Genomic DNA, 22,957 nt, shown 5'->3' on the forward strand with positions numbered 1-22,957 from the left:
TACACCTACGTCATACTCTTGACCCACTTTTTCTTCTTACTACCTCATATATGTGAGTTTTACTAGAGAACACTTGAGCTTTTATGACATTAAATCAGATCAGGTCCTGTATGGGAGGCTGGTGGAATGATCCGAATCTCCTCTTGTGTTCATGGTTCACAGCAGGATTGAAGGATCACACGCTTGTAGGGGGGGGGAAGGACAATTCTGAAGCATGGATTGCTACAGTATTTCATACTGTTCTGTTGCTGATCTCCAGCTCTACAGGTGGTCTGTGCTCTACTTCCTCGCCCGCTTGTGCTTTTGCTGCAGCGAAAATAGAAGCCTTGCTTATCCACTGCAGGGGGTTCAAGCGAACCTCAGTAGGTTGAACACAGAATGGATGTTCATTTTTGCTGGTATATTTAAGAACATTAACCAGTTTTTGATCAGAAATTAACCTTTTTTAAGGCACTCACATCATTGTTTTGATCAGGTAAATGCAAGCATGATAAAAATCGATTTAATTTTTCGTGTATTATCAAGCTTTTCTTATTTATGTGGTAATAATTAACAAAGCATTTTCCTTCGTCTGATGCCGAAGTTTTATTTTCATTTTTTGTTAATAACCTTTCGATTAGGAATGGCATAGATCTCAAAGAAATTAGATTAGCTTCAGTAAAAATAGATAAATTCTTGACAAATTTTAGTTGATTTGTTCCCATGTCAAGTTCCGATTAACCTCACATGACTTTCTTGCCTTTGCTGTGAGACGCCTGACCCAGAAAACGAATCTCGCTACATCAATATCTTTCTTATTTTCTGCTGATAAAGATATACATTTTTTAATAAAGAGTCGCATCTTATTTGAAAAAATAGAGATGCCTTCGACTTTATGTTTAGCCTGTTAGAATGTTGAATTTAGGACTGTTTTTTTTTAGCCTAAAAATGACTTCAGACTTCACCTCAGTTGGACTGCTTCGACTCATAAATGATGTAAAAGCTCGTGTCCCAGAATTGTCACTACGAGTCGAGTCAGGAGTGAAAATGTAGCATCAACGTCTCGACAGGAACGAAGAGTGTACGGCGTCAAAAAACATCAGACAAAACAAATGAAGTCTCACCACCAATGAGAACAGTACGTGCTAGTTAGCTTAGGGTGTATTTTGTAGCAAATGGCTGTTAATTAAACTGGAATTTAGCGATAAGTATGATGGTTGTTTGGATGAAACGTTGGAATATTGTAATTCTACGTGACACAATTATATACCGACAGAAGATTTTTAATTTGTTAATTATGAGGTAAAGATCCCCAATTTTCTTTGCACCAATGACTGGCATTATTTTTCACAGATTAGCCAACGGATAAGAACAAATGAAAATAAAATGGCACAACGTGTAATGTAACCCATTTAGGGTTTCACTCATTAAATACTTTTTAGTAAACTAGACCAAAATAGCATTTTGAATCAAGAATCATATTTTATGATTTGGGGAGAAATTCTGACACAATTCAGACAGTAATAATCAACACAATATATATATAAATATATTTTATTTTAGTTATTTTATAGAAGTAACTTTGTGTGTTTGGCTTGTCATTAGCCTCTTGCTAATGAACTAAGTATATTTATTATGGTTCAAATGTTTTCTCTTTCACACAAAAAAATAAAAATAAACTCTGGTAGTTGTCAATAAAGTCATTTATTATTTCACACAATGGATAACATGAACAACTTCAACGGTAGTTCTTCTGAATAAGTGCTCAAAGCTGCCAGCCAACAGATGGATAGCAAAATAATGAGCTTCTCTTTCTGAGGAAAGAAATAAAAAATACCTACAAGATCATAAAAGATAAACTTGACCAAAAAGCATGCCAGCAGACATGGATATACATATATATATATTGCATGTATATATGTACTCATGACATATATCTGTATGTCAGCTGATGCAAATACAAAATATATGTGTACATTTACACATACATACTGTGAAGAATATATGCATATGCATGCGCATCTGTTATTTACTCTATATGTCAAATATTTGCAGATTTTAATATTCATACAATGTACAAAAAAGCTTCATGAATTAAAAAATCCATTACAAAAAAACATATCAAAGAATGTACAACTGTTGATTCCAAATTTAATTCAAATTCAACTTTCAGTTTGTCTAAAATATTTATGCGTACAATCAAGTTGAACATGCAAATAAAGGAAGTTCACTCTAGAAAAAGGTTTAAATACACTATGTATACAAACAAAAATATGCCCACGCTATCAGAAAGAGCTCCGTTTGTGCTCTAACAAAATACATCTATTGGTTGTTTTGTGTTTTTTTGTCGATGCTTTATCTGCACTTTAGGCTTTGAACATGATAGCTTAGACGTGTGATGGATGCTGTGGGGATGACGACAAGTACTTTAATGAGTCTCTGTCTCATATGACTTGTGTGTGTGTGTGTGTGTGCATGTGTGTGTGTGTGTGCGTGTGTGTGTGTGTGTGCACGTTTGGGCTGACTGCCACGCGGCCTTAAGGAGGCGATCAAATTTAGGTGCCATTGTATCGTATTTCGTGAACTTGTTTGCGTTCACTGCCTTGGGTGCTCAGAGAAAAAAAAAAAAGGTCTTGACATCAGTGCCCCGGTTGAGTCCATGTTGGCCCGCCCGGGACATCAGCAGAGAGACCCCCTTCTCAAACCCTCCCCGTAGTCTCTGGAGAGGGTTAAAAGCCCAGGATGGGGACAATACTCGTCAGTGTTAGAAAGGCACCGGAACATTGGCTGGTAGAAGAGACGGACAGGACAGACGACACTCCCCCAGACCTAAACTTTCACACTAGCAGTGGTTGACTGGCCACGGGGTACACGTGTTTACTCCCCGCACCTCACAAATAACACATCTAGACTCTAAACTTCACCACAACAGACTGCGGAAAAGTCATCTCGCGGAGCAAGGTTAAGCACATGTATTTTTGGCTATTTCCTCTGAGGACACCCACACACTAGCTTCTCACATTTTGTTTACGCAACCATATTGCCCTGACTGGGTGAAAGTAGCTGGTGGCTGGCAGGGATTATTTTTTTTTTTTAAAAGCCTACCACAATTTTCTGTGTTCATAAGCTTCACCGTTGGGATATGGCAATAAATTTCGCATTCTGAAGTGATGGTTGTCGGTACTTAATTGTCCAGAGTGGAGAACATCTCAAGAACAAACACAAGAGAGCTAATCTGAGCCCAAAATGGCCATGAATGACGAACTAAAAATGATTTACAACGATCACTTCAATACTGTAGTCTTACATCTGGTTAAGGCTCCACTGCATAGAGTCGCAGTAACTATAGTTTTTTTTTTTTTCTGGAAATGATAGTCACTTTCTGCACAAATTATTACTGGCAATATTTACACTTTCTTACATTTTTCTTTACTCAGTAAATAAGACCACTTGTTTCACTTGGACCCAGATTTATTTTAAGGTTATTGCCAGGCACAGCCTGATGCATAGCTTATAATGTCTCCGAAAGCTCCACCGTCCGCCTCGCACGAAACCTATTCATGGGACGTAACTGGGCAAGATGGCCAATCTAGTGACAAAACTTTTAGAGTCTCGTCCACAGGAGAATGGAGAAGCTGTGAAGATACACAGTTGATGTTGCAGTGGGTTAAGCTAAAAATACACCGCAGCCCGTTGTTTGCCTTCCAAGAGGGATATTTGACGTCCACCAGAGGAAAACACTGGGACAAAGTTGGTCGTTGACGACCTATGACCCCAGTTGTCAAACATCCCTTATGGACACGGCACAGTGTATTTCAGGCTTAAGACAATTCACGGCTAATTTCAGTTCCAAAATATGGTTGCTCTATTCAAATGCCAATGCGAGAGTGAAACAAACATAAGGCACAACTTCCAACTACTGCAACTGAGGATCCAGGCAAAATATACATAGATATCTGAAGAAAAAAAAAGTAATTTAAACACTGATCCATCACTAAAGAGAGAAAAATAAAAACCTCAGGTGTCTACATTCCAGGGTGCTCAGAGAAGACGTGGTTAACAGTCACTCTCATCGTAGAAGAAACGAAATCCAACCTTACACTGAGACTTTGGTTTCCTTAAAATCTGATTCCATCCTAAAAAAAAATCCAAGGGCGAAGAATTTTAAAACTGGGATTAGGTTTTTTAAAAAAATACTGACAGCGAGCCCTCCCCTGCTGCTGAACTGTGCAGTCAATTCAGATTTGGGCTTCGGTTTGACGCTTTTGGCTGCGCAGCCTGCATATATATGAATTGATTAAAAGTAAAGCACGCTCGACGGCATGTGTGTCCACACCATCGAAGGCCAAGGCGGGAACAAGCATGTAAGTGCTGCATTTTGATTGATGCAAGTGTATGTCTTTTTTTTTTCATAGTGCATTAAAATCAAGGTTCATCTAAAAGACACGCCTGATAATTTCCACTGTACGCAACACAACCTGGATATAAACACGATAATGAGAGTATGAATGGATAATATGTGGTGCTTTTTTCTGTCTAAAAACAAACTTGTCTTGAGTCCACATACTTTTTTTTTTTTCTTTTTTTTTTTTGGTTATTGAACAACACATTACTTTCATTGTCTATAGTACAGTTGTAGTCGATGATGTCCTGTAGGTCGGTACATTTCTATGAGCTGGTGTGTCCCCACTTTACGAAGCAGGCAGGAGTGGATCTCTATGTACAGTCTTTTTCATCCACCGTATTGCCCTTTACGTCACGGAGAACGATGACACGGTTTGGACTCAATCGCAGGGGTTAATGAAGAAAAAAAACGGCAATGCAAGTCACATGACTCTGAGAAAGCGAAAAGGATTGTGTCGAGCGTCTGACGGGGGGCGGGGGGGGAAGCAAGGGTTAGAGAGGCCGAGATAAAGAAAGAACAATTTGCGCAGGAACGGTGAAAAATAAGTGAGGTGGCTTCATTTCTTCTTTTTCTGTAATATCCCACATCTTTGACATCCACATAAAAAGGCAAATAAGCAGAGCTGCACAGTTTTATATTAACATTTGCCCCCCCCTCCCTTCCCCCTTGCTGGTAAATATATGGCTGAAGCCACATTCAGATACAGTTTTATAAATACACTTGACTGTATGAGATACATAAAGAATCACAGAAGATCCTACGCTACTAAAGTAACACAGAATATTATCAGATCCAGTATCAAAGAGAACCGTTATAGTGCCGCGAAGAATGAAGGTCCACTGAATGCTGGAAAGGCTCGACTTGTCTGAAAAAACCGGTGAGTACAAGTGCAACGGAGGAGTTTCTAGAATTAAGGTCACTGCATCTTAATGGCTTAAGACAGAATCGGCTCCTCGAGAAAATCTCCGTCCGCTTTCTCTTGAGAGTCTTTATTTGCTAGAGGGAGCCCATAGCTCGTCCCTGCTGTGGCCCCTGCTCCTGCGCTTACCCGCCTTCGCCAGCGGGGGCACCGTCCGCGCCTTGTGAACCACGGTCTCGATGGTAGCGGAGACGGAGTCCTGACCGGGGAATTCCCGAGGCTCCGGGGTCAAACTGGGCCTAAGGCTCTGCCTACCTGGCAGGTCATCGCACCTCTCCAGAACCGGCATCCCCAGCGTCCGACCGTTACCTCGTCCGCCCGCCGCCAAAAGTTGAGCGCCGCCACGGCGGTGGTCCGCCCGGTGCTCGTCCTCCTCGGCTTCCACCGCGATCTGTTTCCGAGGCCGTCCGGGTCGCCGTTTGATGACGTTGTTTCCCGTTTTGGCTTGTCGCTGCAGGCGCTTGGCGCGCAGGATCTTCTGCACATGCTCAAAGTTCAAAGAATGCATCCTCCTCACATCCTTCTGGATCTGTTCCACCTCTCGACGCTTATATCTCCGCTTAGTAGGAGCACCTGCAGGGGAGAGAGAGAGGGAAATCCACGGAGGTTAGACTCAAATAGGTGAATTTCCTAAAAAAAAAAAGAGCAAGAGGGTTTTATTCCAGTGTTCCATTCAAGACGATAAGCCCGAAGAAAGGCCAGGAAAGACATCATGCCAATTTAGCTCATGAAGAGAATATCTTTTTTTTTTCTTTCTTTTGACTTCAAGAGCTTCCTGCTAATTTTGACATATTCATGTAAGCCTTTCAAAGCCCAGCTGAGCCAAGAGAGCAGATCCTATCCTGTAATTGTCTAGTGGAGAGCAGCGAGGACGGGTGGGGGGGGACTGTACCGTTAGCAGGAAACCCACAGAAATGTCTCCTTCAACCATTTAATGTGTCGCTACACAATAACAACCCTGTGCATCTGGGGCACAGCCTGCCAAGAAGCCAAAATCACACAACACACCCTCGCGAAACCAGACCGACACATACACAACAGACACAGATGAAAGCGCACACGGTTGCTTATACACACACACACACATCCAAATTGCACACATAATGAATTCAGCAGTTGGAGAGGAGCAGAGTGGAGACACATTGTTCCCTTTTGCTCAGGAGAACTGGGCTGGACGCCCTTTCACACTCCTCTATGATTCCTTCCTTTGCCCTCTGCCACCACTTTCCTTCTCCCGTTACCACTCTGCCCTTCCACGCCCCAGAGCATGCTACACTACTCAAATGAACTTTAATCCAGAATATGGAGGCAGTTTAATAATAATAATAATAACATTTGTGTCCTTTCGATTTGCTTCATCCCCTTTTTCTCTATCGCTCTCAGTCTGTTTGTTCAATATAGAATAATAGGTGTGGGTTGATTCAATTGGTGAGATTGGATTCATTACTTTCCTACAAATGTATTTGAATTCATGTACCAAACATCTGCTTAATGTCACTTGGTTTTGTATAAACGAACGTTATTGCTAAGGCTCTAAATGCTTTAATACCGATCATCATCTCAAGAGTACGTTTTGTCATTGTTGCGTTAACATTTTGGTGTCCCATCTGGATTCAGAATAGTTTTGAAGGTTCAGTCATTCACTTACCGTATTTTCCGTACTATAAGGCGCAGTTAAAAAGCCTTTAATTTTCTCAAAAAATGACGGTACGCCTTATAGTGTGGAAAATACGGTTTATGCAGTTGCCTAGATTTGTTTAGCACTCGCTAAAAAACAACCAATGGACCTAATAAAACCCAGAATATAATCGAAATAAATTAACTTTCAAGTGATTTCTTGATTCTTGGTCAGGGAACTTTTTTTGGTCTGATCCGACACAATTCGTCAATCGTTGAAGTCATTTTTTTCTAGTAAATTTGCTTTTTGGTGAGGTTTAAGATCCAAAAACTCATTGTTCTGGTGTCTGGTTGACGAAAAACCACAGTTTAGGCGTGTCGTTTTAAATAAACATTATTGCGAGTATTTTAATCCGGAGAAGTGTAACATAAGATCTTTAACAAGACTTTGTAAAGACCCGTAAAATACACTAAGAGCGTCTGAGTTAAGGATTTGTTAATGAACTTAAAAAAAAAAAAAGGAAGCGTGATAAAGTAGGACCAGACCACCCTCCATTTAAGAACGAGAGGGGATATAACAAGCCATTGTTCGTGGTCGATCCAAGGGCTGACGGTGAAATTAGACTAATGCAGAAAGCACTAACTATCAGTAGTTTATGAGCTGCACACATTCTCAGCCCGACTACACCGTCTCACACACACTCACGGTCACAGACGTACACACACACACACACACCCCACTACAAAGTAGCTGAAATTTATGAGCTGCATACACGGAACATAAAACCGGTGACCTTCAGCGGTGTGAGGGACCATAAAGCAGCGAGGACCTGTTTCTCTGCGAAGGAGCATCACAAACGCACAAATACCGCTCAGTACACACAAAGCGATACGACTAATATAAAATCATCCTTCATTTGTAACATTTTGTTCCCGGAAATAAAAGGGAAATAAGAAGAATTTACTGCAGGGGCGAGCTTTCGGATTATTCTCTTTTTCTTTTTAGGGTCACTGCATCGACACTTGTGACTCTAATTTAAGACGTCAAGTGGAAAGGTGCAAATCGACTATATGTGCGCTCTTTCGGAATCGTGTGTCAGCGTGCATGCCTGGCGAATTCTGCACGCACATATATAAGTACACACGCCTGTATTTTAATTGGGCAAAAGCTGTGCAGTGAAGCAGTAAGTCGTGCCAGAGGAGGGGAAGCGGGAATAGGGAAAAGGAGAGGGTAATGGGGGAGCAAGGGGGAGGGGACACATGGGAAAAACAGAAAGAGAAAGCAAAAAGGGGGGGGGAAAAGAGAGCGAGATGGGAGAAGGAATGAACGTGTGAGTGGAAGTAAAAAAAGTGTACATTTCAAGAGAGGGCGATGACGTGCGGAGTAGGAACAAGCACGGAAAAATAACCGAATGTGTTATTCCGGATTGCAGTGAGTCATCTATGCTGGATCCCCTGGGGTGGGGGGTTATATTCTAACTGAGCCCCTGGCTTCTCCTCCCCGCCACTGGACTAGGCCCCAGTCATTAAACCTCTGGCCGCCAGCCAGCTCTTTTAACACAGGCAAGGGCCTTTTACGGCATGTCTGTAGAAAATAAATCACACTGTGTGAATAATATATCTCTGGCGAAGGCTTTGGCAGGAGGGGAGAGAAGGGAGGGAGAGAGGGAGATTGGTGAATTATGGTTGTCTCCATCCATGCATTACGTTTTCTCTATCCCCGACCAGATGTGCTCCAAGACAGCCGATTACAGAATGTAGCGAAATTTTCGCATTACTTTGGCACAAAAGGCATTAGCCGACGTCTTTTGTCTGCGCGAGGTTAAACTGCGGCGGCAGATTGCGAAACATAAATTAACTTGAAGATTTTGGCTTCATCAACGATTCATTTAACCCAACCAAAACAAAATAAGGGATTAAAAGACACCAGGAAATAACAAGGCGTGCCTCAATTAAAAGACACCAGTTAATAACAAGCGTGCAGTGGGTTGGCATTTAAATTGTGACGGCTACAAAAATAACAACAATTTTTAAAGGGTGAAAGTATCAAGGTTTTTTTTTCTCAACATTGTTTACACAATTTTAAAATAATCCATATAAAGTATTAAGGAATCATAAGATCTTAATAAAAAACATATTATTTTCTAAACAGTTTCTTTGGGTCAATTGTATCATGGGGACAATAGTCAGTTACTGACAGACATTTAGTGTGAAAATCTTCTATATGGTCTTACCAGAGAGTGGCGAAGTGGATACGTTCTGTTCCGGTACCGGCCTGCTGGTTTGGACTGACATCAAGTCCGGATCTCCAAATACAGAGTGCCTTGCTTTCTTACTCCTCCCGACACCCTTGTCGTCCTTAGTTCCCAGAAAGAGAGCCGGGGACGACTCCGAACGTTTTGACTGACTGGTGTAGCTGCTCATGAAGCTGTTCATCTGCTGTCCGGTCTGACGCGAGTGGAACGGGTTGTCCGTTACAGAATGCGGGCTAAGCTGGTCCGACTCGAACAACCCCAGACCGGAGCCGTGGCTCGAGGTTCTCCCTCTGCCGCGTTGGATTTCCTGATGCTTCGCAGTGCCCTGACTGCTGAACTCCCTCCTGTCGCTCATCATGTTGTGATGTGAGCTGGTCTTCGCCCCGCTGAAGAGTCCGCCCAAATCCTGCCGCTCTCGCTGTGAAAGTAGGGGCTCCTCTTTGTGCTTGTGTTTGTGCTTGTGTTTCCTCTTATGGAGTCGCACCCCGGCCAGGCCGCCCGCGTTGACGCTGCTCACCGATCCTAGCCCTTCGCCTCTTACGGAAGGTTTCGGAGGTGGTCCGCTGACCCCGCAGAGCTTTAGTCCTGGCTGGAGCTTTGTGTGTCCAGCTGCGTGAAAAGCCTTCGGAGGGGGAACCGCCGGCCTCATGAAGGGTGATGGAGGTGTGGGTCCGAGGGAGTGGTGGGGCAGGTAAAAGGGTGGACCAGGGGGAAAGTAGCCGAGACTCAAATGTGGTGCATAAGGCACAGCATATGGTGCTGCATAGTAATTCCCCCCTGGCAGTGGGTAACCATATCCTTGAACAAAAGGCAGCTTTGATGTGATTGGCTCGTTGGCTTTCACCGGGCGACCACGCCGTCGTTTGGCCTTCAACTCAGCACTTCTGCGGATGTATGAACTGGAATCATAGGGGTAGGAGTCGTAGGTGACGGGGTAATAGTGATGAAAGTTGAGGCGGAATATGGAGGGGTATGGATGCTGGGAGTAGCAGGTGTATCTTCTGTGAGACACTCTGAGCTGCTGAAGTTTTATTACAACCTAAACAAAGAAACACAAGTGTTTGAAGAACTCAAATCTCAAAAAAATTACAAAGGGCAGAGCGACAATTTCATACCTCCTCCAGTTCCGCAAGAAAGTGTAGTTGATCCCGGCTCGGTAGGCACTTCCTCTTTCGTCTGTGATGTTTTTGCTTTTTCTCTGGCTGTGAAAGGAAATTATCCACAGCGGCAACTTGTCTCTCACATCGCGCTCTGTTGTTCCTTCCAGATGTTTCCAGCGCCGGCGCCTCTGCAGACTCAAATCCACAGAGGTCGAAAGAGTATCTGAAAAGAACATTCAAAATAAAGTTGGCTCAGGTAAAAAAAAGCATATTTTCTGGTAGATGTAAGAGAGGAACGAATCGCTACCTGCGTCGAGAGGCAGGACCCTTTTCAGTCTGATCTGAAGTGCTGTTGTTGTCTGTGCCAATTCCACTGTCACTGGGAATCGTCTCCTCGCTGTGGGATTCACTGATGGGGGACAATGTCACCTCTTTCAACGACGCACCCTCAGACAGGTGCGAGGGAGAATTAGCTAAAAGACGTGGCGGCGACAATTTCCAGCCCCCGGATAAGAGGCTCCTGCTGATTGGCTTGGAAGGCAGTGCGGAAATCGGTTGCAGGCTCGGCATAGTGGCATCAGACTGGCTGGCTTTCATAGATGGAGCCCCAGAGCTTGGAGAAGAGCTAACCGAAGGCACTAGCGGGCTATCGTAGAGGCTTGGTGTCGAAGCAGAATGTAGGGTCTTGTCCCTGGATCCCTTTAAAGTGCTAGAGATTTGTGGTTCTACCCTTGGCTTCCGCCCTCTCTTCTTGCCAATGTAGATGGTTCCTCTCTTGCTGACATTTATTTGTTTGCCGAGACGGTTGTCTATGGTGGACGCCATCGCGTTCATGGCGGACATGACGGGTGCAGAAGAGGACTTTAGCATTGACGTGTGACCATGATGAGAATCTGACATGATTGAACTAAGAATATTCTGCATTTTCCCAAATTGTAATTTATGCTCTGGCTTGGAGAGGCTTCTCGCGTGCATCAACTTCAGACTCTCAAAGTTTGTCCTTGAGCTCATCGGACTCATCTGCCCCATCGTGTTAAAGGTGTGCGTCTTCTTAAATCGATTTTGTCCAACGGAGGGTTCCCGTGCGAGTGGGCTCGGGGGAGAATTTGAGGTTCCCTCGTGGATGGTTTCCACCGTGAGTAAAGGCTGTTTCTTAGGGCGCCCACGTTTCCTCTTGATGGGGGTATGCACCGTCAAACTGTCCGTGTTTGTGTAGAGAGGACTCAGAGGGGTGATCGGGAAGGCTGAGGGTGGATCAGCTAATGTGGACGGGTGTGTATTATTATTCTGCTGGGATAACTCAAGGCTGGTGTGACTTTTAGATTTTAGATAGGACCATCTATCTTTGGCCTTGCTTTGCCTGGAGCCAGACATTAAGCTGGCGCTGTGGCTCAGGTTCGGACTTGGGGTAGCCCTCAGAACTTGACTGGGACTAAGGTAAGCCCTGGGTTTAGGGCTGGGGCTCGGGCTGATGCCACTCTTGGGGCTCTGGATCGGACTGGGAAGCCGGGGATTAGCGGTAAAGTTAGCTTTGTTCGTGTGGTTCTGAGAAGGCTCTGCGTGTCTCAGGGTGTCTGAACTGGGTTTTGAGCGACTTACTCCAGTCTTAATAATACTCAAACCTGAAGCTAACTCTGGATCCACCACTCCCTTGGCTACCTCCCTTCCGTTATCTTCCTTTTCTGCCCTGTCTGAGTTGTCTTTTTTATCCTTTCTCTCCGCGAAGACATCAACACGACCGCTGGGACGAGAGTCGTGCTTGTCCAGTTTGTGTGCTACTTTGGGTTCGGGGGGTTTCAGCTGGTGCTTGTCTGTAGTGGCGGAGTCTTGCTGTTGCCGAGATGGCTCCTCCACGGGAAATGAATCGTCGTAAGAAGGCCTCCTTCTCCTCTTCCTCCCTTTCCCTTCCTCCGGTTGCATGGGCATCTCCCTGTCCTCTTCATCTCCTCTCCTCCCAGAAATGGTTACCTCTTTTTCATCTTTCCTTCGCTCCTCTCTATCCTGATGATAATGCTCGACCGTTTCCTCTTGTCTAAACCGTTGTCTCTCTTCTAGATTAGTTGGCCTTTCCATACTATTCTCCAGCACTCTTCCCCACGGTGTATCCACGCTGTGGGGATTACAGAGCGTCCTCTGAGAGTCTTTCCTGCCATATTTCCTTTTGATCTTCCCAAATAGGTGTTCAGAATCCTCTGGCAAACCCTTTCCCCTGGAGAGATATAGATAAAGAAAATCATATTTCAAATACCATGAAAATAATACCTGCTTAAAGATGCATTTACAAAATAAACATTGCAGTGAACTAGTGTAAAATGTACATACCTGCTAAGGGAAGTCAGGTTGAGAATACTGGCGTCTGTGACAACGGGCATTTGCAGATCCGGGGTTAAAGATCTTTGCGGCGATGGACTTTGCGTGAGTGTTCTTGAGAAGGATTGCGTTGGATCAAGCAGAGGAGCTTTACAGGCTCCTGTTGGGTCTCTGGTCGACTCTGATTCCGCCTGATTGGCAGGAGAAGCAGAAGGTGCCGAGGACATCATCCAGTCCGAAGGGATTTGATGTTGGTGTCCGTGGACCTGATGGAACTGTTGTGCAAGGTTGCTCTGGGTTGATTGTGCGTGGTGATGCGCGAGCGCCGACAGAGGCGAACTGCGGGACTGGTGTTTGGCCGGAACGCCGTCTCCGAGGAGTTGCAGGAGGCCTCCCTCTCGCTGGTCGGGAACTCGGAACTGGCGCTCGTATGTCTGGGAAGAACACAGACGAGACATTACTGCACTGATACGGCTATCATTACAACTCTTTATAGAGCCCCATCTAGAGACGGAGACATGATAATGTGGCCATAAATTCATTAAAAAAAACCTCTCCAATCCAGTCCAACAACAGACGGAAAAATAGCAATGCATCCATTTCCGTAGCAGGAGTCTTAATCATCTTTAATCCATTTGTATATTGTTTTTTCTTCCTGGCAGGACTGAGGCTTTTAGGACAGCTTCTATTTAAGTGTAAACAGTCCACAACAACACAAAGAGGTTGTTTACAGAGTGCTAAAAGTTCACGTAGGAAAGATGCTGCATGCTGTGGGAGCCGAGGGGAACGAAGCAGGGGGGGGATTGACTGCAGGTGGTATCAAGCCCATCATATCTCTGGTAAACAGTCGTTTGCAGATCTAGATATATCACTCTGAAACCTATGTGGTCATCGTCGAGACAATTGGCATTTCATTTATTACCCAGTGATTGACAACATTCGAAACTAACCTTCCCACTTGTTTGTTTTTATACCTCCTACCACAAAAACCTGACATTCTGAATTGTATAACCATCCAGCTCATTGTATAACTGCCACATAATCAGTGTTGGGGAAGGGGAAATGGAGCAGAGGATGGCCTTTGTGGTTTAGCCTGTTATTAACAGACTCAGTGTGACGCAACAAGACACAGTTCTGCTGCACTGCAGGAAGATGTAACCTAACCGCAGGCCTCCCCTCTTCGCCTGCACACACAACCACTCAGACACACTCAGGAACACATGCATCTCAGATTTATACATTGTTTTCTACGTGCATTAATGCGTATATCTAACCATGATCCGTTTAACAAGCCCCGCGCTGTAGTCCGCAGCGAGAGCTCGAACCTGGATGCATGTTAAAAAATGACAGTGATGAAGATACTCTGCTGGTATAACTTGACCAGAACATGAAAATGTACAATATACTGCATATTCAACCAGCTTTTTCTGTTATCAGCAACTGCATTACACGTATACTTTAAGCGACAGAATGTGTAATTGATTTCTATTAATCAGATCATGATAACTGAACAATTTACACTAGTTAACTAAGAACAGAAGGCGGTGATGAGAAACATCAGATATTTTTGGACGACAAGAAGAATAAATCGTGCAGAAATACAGATATTTTTGACTGTTTCCTTTTAGATTCCTTATACTATACATCCATGTATTTCAGTTGACCTTTGACCCGATAACGTTGTTTATAAACGCCATGAAAAATCAAGCGTTGTTTCCATCGCCCGTTTGTCCCATCAATGAGAAAGAGAAAACAGAGTCCTCGCCACCCTTGAACTGTTTAAATGATTGATATTATGTGAGCGCACGCACACTTGAATTCATCCCCGGTTAGTAAAGAGGAGGCGCTGGATCGGATGACGGACAACTGATACACACGTGCATTCTCATTTAACCTGTCCTCGTGTTACAGCTGCCTCACACCAAACACACACTGACCAGACCTCTTCGAGAGAGTGGAAGGAAAAATAAGAACAAAAGAGAGCCACACTCTACACTTTACTTTTCACAGGAAGTTGGGTCACAGGGACCACTTCAGAAACACCCTTTTTCGCTTTCTAATAAAGTAGACTTAAAGTGACACTTGTGTAATACTTATGTAAATGTAACATTTGGCCGTAGTCAGAAATAACAATAAATAACAAGTTTGATCCCCCATGAAACATAAAAAAGGATGATAGCATCTGTAGAAATGAAAGATATCCAAAGCTCCCTATGTTTTCATTTCAACTTCAAAGCTGCTATTTGTACGATGTCGGAGGAGAAGAAAAGCAAATAGTGCAAAGTTCGTCATCAAACATTGTATTCTGACCATTGGACACGGTGTGAGGCTATAAGATGATACTTTTCCATTTAAAAAACAGATTGAAAATATATGTAGTTTCTCCATATCTTAACACACAGTTAACAACACGTTTACATTCAAGATACAAATGTATTTGCCAGTGCCAGAGATTACCTGCATTATTTTAAGAAAATGGTCAGACATAAAATTAACATTAAAAAAAGTATTGCCACTTGCTGTTACTACAATAAACTTCTTTTAGAAACCTCTATTATTTAATTGATTCGTGTGGTAGAGGTAAATACAACTTTTAACCGAATTATTCTATGAAATATTTTCACTAGGGTGGTGTATTTCTTTAATTTTATGATGTATTTTTGCATTTCTTGAGGTTAACTCTTGTGTTAGGACCAACTTTGTTACTTTTGTATACTGCTGCTAATCTGAAATGTCCATTTTAAGTTAATTTAAACTGAAGTAACTATATATATTTAAACCAAAGGGTGATGTAATGTCGCTGAGTGACAGCAGGGGGCAACAGTCATCACACCAGCACTATAAGTCTGGACTATGACCCTGAAGCAAACCACATGAGGTTTCAGACTCACCCAACACTTGCACTCGACTACAACCCCCTCTGGTCAAACACAGACGAGCAGACACGACCAAAGCCAGTTTACCTTTCAACCCATTTGATGTAATATAGCATTACAGACCACACGCCCTGAGGGCCGTCACTGCTGTGATCAGAGGTTAAAGGTCACAGCCCGCAGCCAGGTCAACAACCATTGCTGCGAGAAGTTTTAGCTCTGATTCATCCGGGTGGGAAACTGAATCTGCTCGAGCTGCTAAACAACAGACGTATGGAGTCACACGCATTCCTGACCACGGCTGATGTAACAACGAGATAAGGTCAGAGCGCCGTAAAGAGGTTAGGGTGAGTAATAAGTGACTAAGTGCTGCCCTAAGAAGTGATGGATCGAATGAGTCAGCAGATACTTCCTGTCAAATGTCAACGTGCGACGATGGCATCGTCCTGACAGAGTGAAACTAGGACTAGTGATTCGAAGAGATCATTATAGTCCACATGGGACTTGGAGGAGGGTGTATTGGTATATTTCATGTATCAGTTAAAGCATATTTCAGACGGTTGTGGATGTTTTTAATATACAAATATGGGAATTTGGGTGAATTTGATTACGTTTTCTCTGTGTTCTTCAGAAAAGTGTGGCCGTGGCTACGTGTTACATAAATGGAGAAGTGTTTAGCGACAGCTTCTCTGTATAGTAACTGGAACATAAACTTGACATAATGAACATGGATACTCAATTATATCATTTCCAGTTACTCTCTCATTTGCCTCAAGGTATAAATCGTATGATAGAGGAAAATTGCATTAACACAAAAAAACCACTGAAGTGCAAATAATTGTTGGGTACAAATATATATATACCTCTTAATTCCTTTGCCCCTTATTCTTAAAAGAATGTGAAAACTCAACTCTCCTGACTCCCTCACAAGATGCAGTAAGTACCTCATCAAGACCAGGTTTTGAAGTTATTACTTTATAAAGTTATCCCCCGTCTGAAATCTTGGCGAACGAGAGGTTACGAGAGTCCATTATGAGGTAATAGTGGCTTCACTCCTCCTCCAGCCAGCTGTAATCACGCCCCACTTTGTTTACACAATGATTCCCTTGAAGGTGGAGACTTCTGGGGTTGATGACATGCAGTAACAAACCTTGATGTTTGACCAATGTCAGCAGAGTGGGTGTGGCTATGGTAAACAAGATTCAATTTCCAGAAAAACTGATTTTCTAATGTAAATATTTCAATGAAAAGATAGTTTTGTACAAACAGACAAATACTGAGGATACAATAGAGGTCAATATCTACTTAAGACTCACTTAAATCCACACATTAGTTGAACTTAAACAACTAAACAAGTCAAATCTCAATTACTCTTCCAGTCAGAAAAGCATGATACAATTGTTTGATTTCATTAGTTGTTGAGTCTTGATGAATAATTTCACACTGCTGTTTGTTGGGGCTGTGACATCCAATTACACACTCGTTGTAATCATTTCTGATATGCTAAATGAGAGGGTTTTCTTTTTGTGTGGTCAGACAAGCTTAAAATGGTTGAGCCAATTTCTGGTGAAAGAAAATCTTTATATAAGAAACACATCGTGGGACAGGTGTTACGAAACGGCAGGTGCAACACTATATGGGTGTAAATATATATATATATATATATATATATATATATATATATATATATATATATGGGTAGGACTGGTGAGACATATATTGAATTTCCTAAACATAAAAAAGTTTAAAGTTTGACTGTAAAATGCTGGAATTATGGCATTTTGGGACATTTTTACCCAACCTGCCATTAGTGCAGACATCAACGACTACGATTATCTTTTTACAATCTTTGACGTTGATTAAATACCATAATAATCCATGCTAGGTCTGACCCTTGCTACCGATCCCACTATTGTTTTGTTGCAGCAGTGAATGAACTCAAGAGTGTTACTGTTCTCCTCACTCAGCGAGCACTTGGGCCCGACCAGGAAGGAATACCCGAAACACAGGCACACCCAAGTCTCACAACCTTGCACACATCTACAGCAGCAAATGCACACACACACAAAACTTACACACACACACACACACAGACGCACACAAACATGCTGCCCTTCAAATAGTTTTTCGCAGCCTTTTATTTGGCAGCACGCCCGGTGGTTAGAGTGTTTCATTTTTCCCTGTGTATGGAAGTGGGCAGCTGTCCAGATAGACACACAAAGAGACGGAGAGAGGCACGGAGAGAGGGATAAAATGAAGGGGGGGGGGTAATGAAAGAATGAGAGGTAGACGGGGGGAGAGGCAGAAAAACAAGCGAAGGGTACCGACAACACTTACGACCCAAACTTCCCTCCAACTCCTCATCAAATATGATCCGTACTTTCCTTCACTGACAACATACCAACCCCCCCCCCCCCCCCCCCCGCCGCCGACTCCCCCTTTTTTTTTTTTACACCCCCCCTCACCTCCTCCTTTTCTTCTTCTTTTCTTTTTTCTTCGGGATCTGACCATTCTCCCCCTGTGGGAACTACTGCCACCTCATCTTTTCTCCCCCGCCCCCCCCACATCCCTCGCTCCATTCAGGACGCCGCTTCCCTGTGATCCCTGTTTCTGACAGCTAGCAACACACACACACACACACACACACACACACACACACACACACACACACACACACACACACACACACCCCCACACACACACACACACACACACACACACACACACACACACACACACACGCACGTACACACACACTTACATCCTCTGCAAACAAACACCATGAATACTAACAAGCCTTTGTGTCCACAGCACTTAAAAGAGGATAGAAGAAGAGCAGGGGGTGGGAAAAGGAGTATGCACGGGAAAAAAAAAAAAAAAAAAAGATGGGAAAAGTGGTGGAGGAAAAAAGAGGAGCGCAGTGTTGATCTAGTGGACACTCTCACAGTCCAACCCCTCTGACCCCCCCCCTACCCCCCCTTCATCCCGGCTTCTCGTTTTCCCGTTCTTCCCACCAGTTCTCTGGGGAATAAAGACTTCCATTCATACGCCTGAGGAGACCCACAGCAGGGGAGAGCAAAAGGGGAGGAGGTGGAGGAAAAGGGGGTGTCAAGGTGGTACGCTTCCGCGGATCCCTGGATCAGGCAGGGACGCTTGTGCTAAAAAACCCATGTGGGCCTCGGCCAACGTTCTCCAACGCTGTGACAGCTTAAGTACTCTCTGGGAACGGGGGAAAGTTTAGGAGGCAAGTCTACACTGGTGACTAAAATATGATTACACTACACTACAATTTAGGGTGTAAAAACATACTGTTTGTGGGGGGGGGGGGGGGTTTATCAAGAAACCGTATAGATATCCAATTTTAATTGTTGTTTTTTTAGCTCTTTTATGGTTTATATGAAATGTATGTGAAGTCATTTATTTAGACATTTTTTAATTTTAAATTCGACAAATTTCGCAGCATTCGTTCATTTTTGTGTTGCAAGTAAACCTGCGACAGACTGTCGTCCTGTCCAGGGTGTCCCCTGCCTGTCGCCCTATGATTCTGGGATAGACTCCAGTTTCCCCGCGACCCCGACCCCGGGATAAAGCGGTTGTCAACGAATGAATGAATGAAGTAAACCTCCAGCATTCACCACAACCCACCAGGTCAATAAAACAACAATGAAATCCGGCGATGGCTGAGGACAAGAGGATACGGTCGACTCAAGCTGATGAAATATTTTCGGTTTCAAAACAAATGAAAGTAGTTACGACTTCGTCAAGAGTCATGTGGTCTGTAAATTCTGCAACACCAGAGTCAAGTACTTGACAATACTACAAATATATCCTCGTTCCTACAGTATCACTATATATCGTATCGATTATTTTCAATACTCCCTTGTTAATATTGCCATCGTTTATTTTTAGGTTAACTGTCACTTTTTCGATCAACCCCACACACTTAAAAAGTTTTTTTTCTCGTCTTTCAATTAAGGATGTGTTACACTTTCCCTGTGGTTTCTCCTCCAGCGTTCCATCCACACTCGTGAGCTCTCGCTCACTGTAAAGCAGCGGTCCGATTTAATGCACCGCAGTGGGTCGTCTGTAAAACGTTCTCTCCTACGTCTACAGCGGTAATCCTTCAGATTGGAGAGCTCCTAAAGATAGACACCCAAGAGTCTCCCTGTCACACACGCCGAAGTGTGTAGGACTCAATCTGAACCCAAGCCTGCGATTGGCCGATTTTTGCGACATGTGATCCCCTGATTATAAACGATGACACCTGACCGTTCTAAACATTATGTTTCTAGTATCTTGGAAACCACAAGCCTATTATCGTTAATACCGCATATTCCCACACACAATCCCAGCATGCCCTGCAAGAGTTGTTGCTCTTCCTCTGCGTACCATATGACCCATTCATTCCACTTTTGTAAAACAGGAAACAATTAACAGCCAATGAGCTGCTCTAAATCCTAAGGGATGACTTCCTGTGTAGAATGATGGGTAATTCAAGACAGAAGCTGTGCCGAGATTAAACACTTCCTCTCTCAGAAGCGGGCCTGAGAAGAAAAGCCCCTCACGACATGTAAAATGTGGCTGTTAACAATTAGCTCGGTCACGTGCACATGTAAAAATAATCCTGTTACAAATAAGCACTTCTGTCGGGGTAATTACACCAACAATAAAGGCTTTTAATGGCATATGAACAAAAGGTGTTAATCACAGTATTTTCAACCATATATAGCAGCATATTATGTTCTCTTATTTCTCTATACATTTGTTTCTATTTACAACCCTTTTCATGTATTTATATCAATGCACAAGATAACATTAGTCTCAAAAAATCTTTCATGTTGCTAGCTAACTTACATGTGTAGTCCATTCCAAACCACTACTTTATACACGACTTGAAGTTTATTTTCAGCCCTTTTGATTTTAAACTATCGGCTCTCAAGGTATTGTAAATGAGAGGCCCATGTGTCATGATAGAATCACCCATGACAACCTTTTTATCATGATCTGTAGCTTATGGCGCATCAGTAAAAAGCACTAATAATACTTATACGACAAGTTGAATATTACACAAATTTACTTAATTTTGTACTTAAGTTGCGTCGCACCAGTGTAAGAAAGGGTGTAAGAAAATAATGATTCATTTTCATTTTCACAATTCCATATCGATATTCAAAAGCGCTGTATTTATTTATTTTTTGCTTTCCAATTTCAAAACCTTTGTTTTTATCATAGTTCTCTATTGTTTCATATCTTAAAGTGTAGTTTTTGACATGCAAAAATGTGCAGCGTTTTTTTCATTTTTGTACGGCAAAGAAACGTTTGTTCTCTGCAGCTAAACGGACAATAAAATCCTAAAATATACCAGTGATGACTGAGGTCGAGAGGATACAGTGGACTCATATTATAAAGCTGATGTTTGGACATACTTTGGTTTCAAAACAAAGAAGTTAGGACTTCAAGAGTCTGTAAATATTCTGCAACACTAGAGTCAAGTACTCGAACAATACTACAAATGTATTCTTTTAATTACAGTATTGCATTGTATCCCTGTATCATGATACTCATTGTATCACCAGATTGTTGCCGACACACACCCCTTTTATATATATATATATATATATATATATATATATATGTATTCATATATATTTATAATAGTTTTATTGGCAAATGGTGATATTTTAAAATCAGCGTTGTTTTGAATTTCAAACCGAAACCTACGAAGCAGAGCTTGATCGAACTAATTTCCCTCTTGACGTCGGTGCCGTACGTCTCAAGTCCTCACATGATCCAAAACCTGCAGGAGGTAGAGGGTGAGCCTTATGGAGCAGCTGTAATGACATCCTCGGTGACAGCAGAATGGGCAAAGTGAGACACAATAGTCTTAACCAATCAGGCGGCCTGCCTCCCTCCAGGCCTCCCTCGCGTTGACAATAACGGCTTTGTCGAGGCGGCACTCCACTTGCACAATCACATAAAGATACACACATACACGTCTGGGCGGGGGGGGGGGGAGGTGGCGGTGGTGGAGGCGGGGGGCTTTAGAACCTAAGCTAGAACTGTGCAATCACCCTAGAACGGTGCACATTTTCACTTGTGTGTGTGTTTGTGTTTCCAGACCTGGGCACATGACTGCAGCTGCCCCCTCGCTCCCTCATCTGAGGCGGCACCCCTCCTCGCTGTAGGTGAGAGGTCACACGGAGTGGCATTCCTCATCGTTGGAGAATGAGCAAGATTCGCTGTGAGTCCAAAGGGGGGCCGGGGGAAACGAAAATGGGAATACACGAGGGGGGCACACGGAGGCAACAAAGCAGGGCAGGTATAGAGGATGCCGGGTGTTTTTTTCATGTAAGCATGTGTGTGTAGAGACGGACCACTAAACATAAGACCCTCGTGGCTTCTCCCTCTGCTTCGTAGACACAGCTGTTGGTTCAGTCTGAGCCGGGCCCCCGAGGGACAGACGTACAGACAGCGGGACAGACAGACACATTTATCATTTATTCATGTACAAAATTCATACTTACAAGATATCAAGCATAAATAAACAGCAGAGGTACACGGAGACAAATTGAGGTACAAGGCTTCGGGGGATCTAACCAGGGGGGGCGCTAGAATTTCAAGTGCTCCCGGTCTGGTGGATCAGGATCACTGTCTTTGTATGTACAATTAAATCTCAGAATTGTCCATTAAAAGATGTAATAAATAAGATGAGGATGGTTAATAATAGCAAGAGGACAACTGTCAACATGCAAGGACTTTCTGTTTATTACGTGGAACGACTTTCAGTAGAAAGAACACAGACTTCTTTGAACTTGACCACAATCCTTTTATAGTTGCTTCCAAGATGAATAAACTCTTATCAGGAATAATTAAAAAATCCTAATAAAAGGTGTCAGCTCTAAGTGGGACGACCTGGTTAAAGAGTTATTTTTCCGCCTGCACTTTGGATCATGTTTTTTTGTTTTTCTTAATATTGAATATAGTTTTGGCTGGTTTTAATGGAAATGTCAAATTTTTGATAACTTTTTTCTGCCGTCCTTGCTTTTTCATTGATTCCCATAGAAAATAAAAGTCAAAATACAATTTAAAATACGGGAATCTGACTGATTGAAGCAGAAATGTTTTCGTAATCGTCATAAAAGACTGTCGTGGAATACTTACAGTATATATTGTCGACTACTAAGTGCTTTGGACTTTAATTTGCTCTCACTATGGCTCTCGCTACTTAAGTATACCATTGACCTGACATGTAGAGGAGTTTTATTTAAATCTATGATGATAACAAATGCTTGATATTAGAACTCAGAGTCAGATATTTGTATCATCAGAGTTATTCAGCAATAACTGCTGTCCATTGGTCAATAGCAAATACAGAAAATAACAGCAAATAAACAGACAAAATAAAGAAATTATCCACTAAGATAAACATATAAAATAAAGCTCAACTAATAACTAGTGAACAAAGGTTTCATTGAACATTTGGTTGATTATAAAAAATG

The 22,957-nt window shown here is 42.9% G+C and overlaps 1 protein-coding gene across 1 annotated transcript in view; it reads right to left on the reverse strand.

The window, feature by feature from the left end:
* Nucleotides 1-1,664: 1,664 nt before the first annotated feature.
* setbp1 (SET binding protein 1) overlaps nt 1,665-22,957 on the reverse strand; it is a 36,386-nt gene continuing 15,093 nt past the window's right edge. Inside the window, exons 3-7 of the mRNA XM_087793960.1 lie at nt 12,598-13,019; nt 10,583-12,484; nt 10,291-10,498; nt 9,155-10,214; nt 1,665-5,876 (exon numbers count right to left, since the gene is read on the reverse strand). Of these exons, the coding sequence (XP_087650086.1) occupies nt 5,374-5,876; nt 9,155-10,214; nt 10,291-10,498; nt 10,583-12,484; nt 12,598-13,019 (4,095 nt within the window). The 3' untranslated portion in view covers nt 1,665-5,373. The remainder of the gene's footprint in view (nt 5,877-9,154; nt 10,215-10,290; nt 10,499-10,582; nt 12,485-12,597; nt 13,020-22,957) is intronic.

The sequence above is a fragment of the Callionymus lyra genome, chromosome 1 (genome assembly GCF_982586985.1).
Source record: "Callionymus lyra chromosome 1, fCalLyr1.hap1.1, whole genome shotgun sequence".
Classification (NCBI taxonomy): domain Eukaryota; kingdom Metazoa; phylum Chordata; class Actinopteri; order Syngnathiformes; family Callionymidae; genus Callionymus; species Callionymus lyra.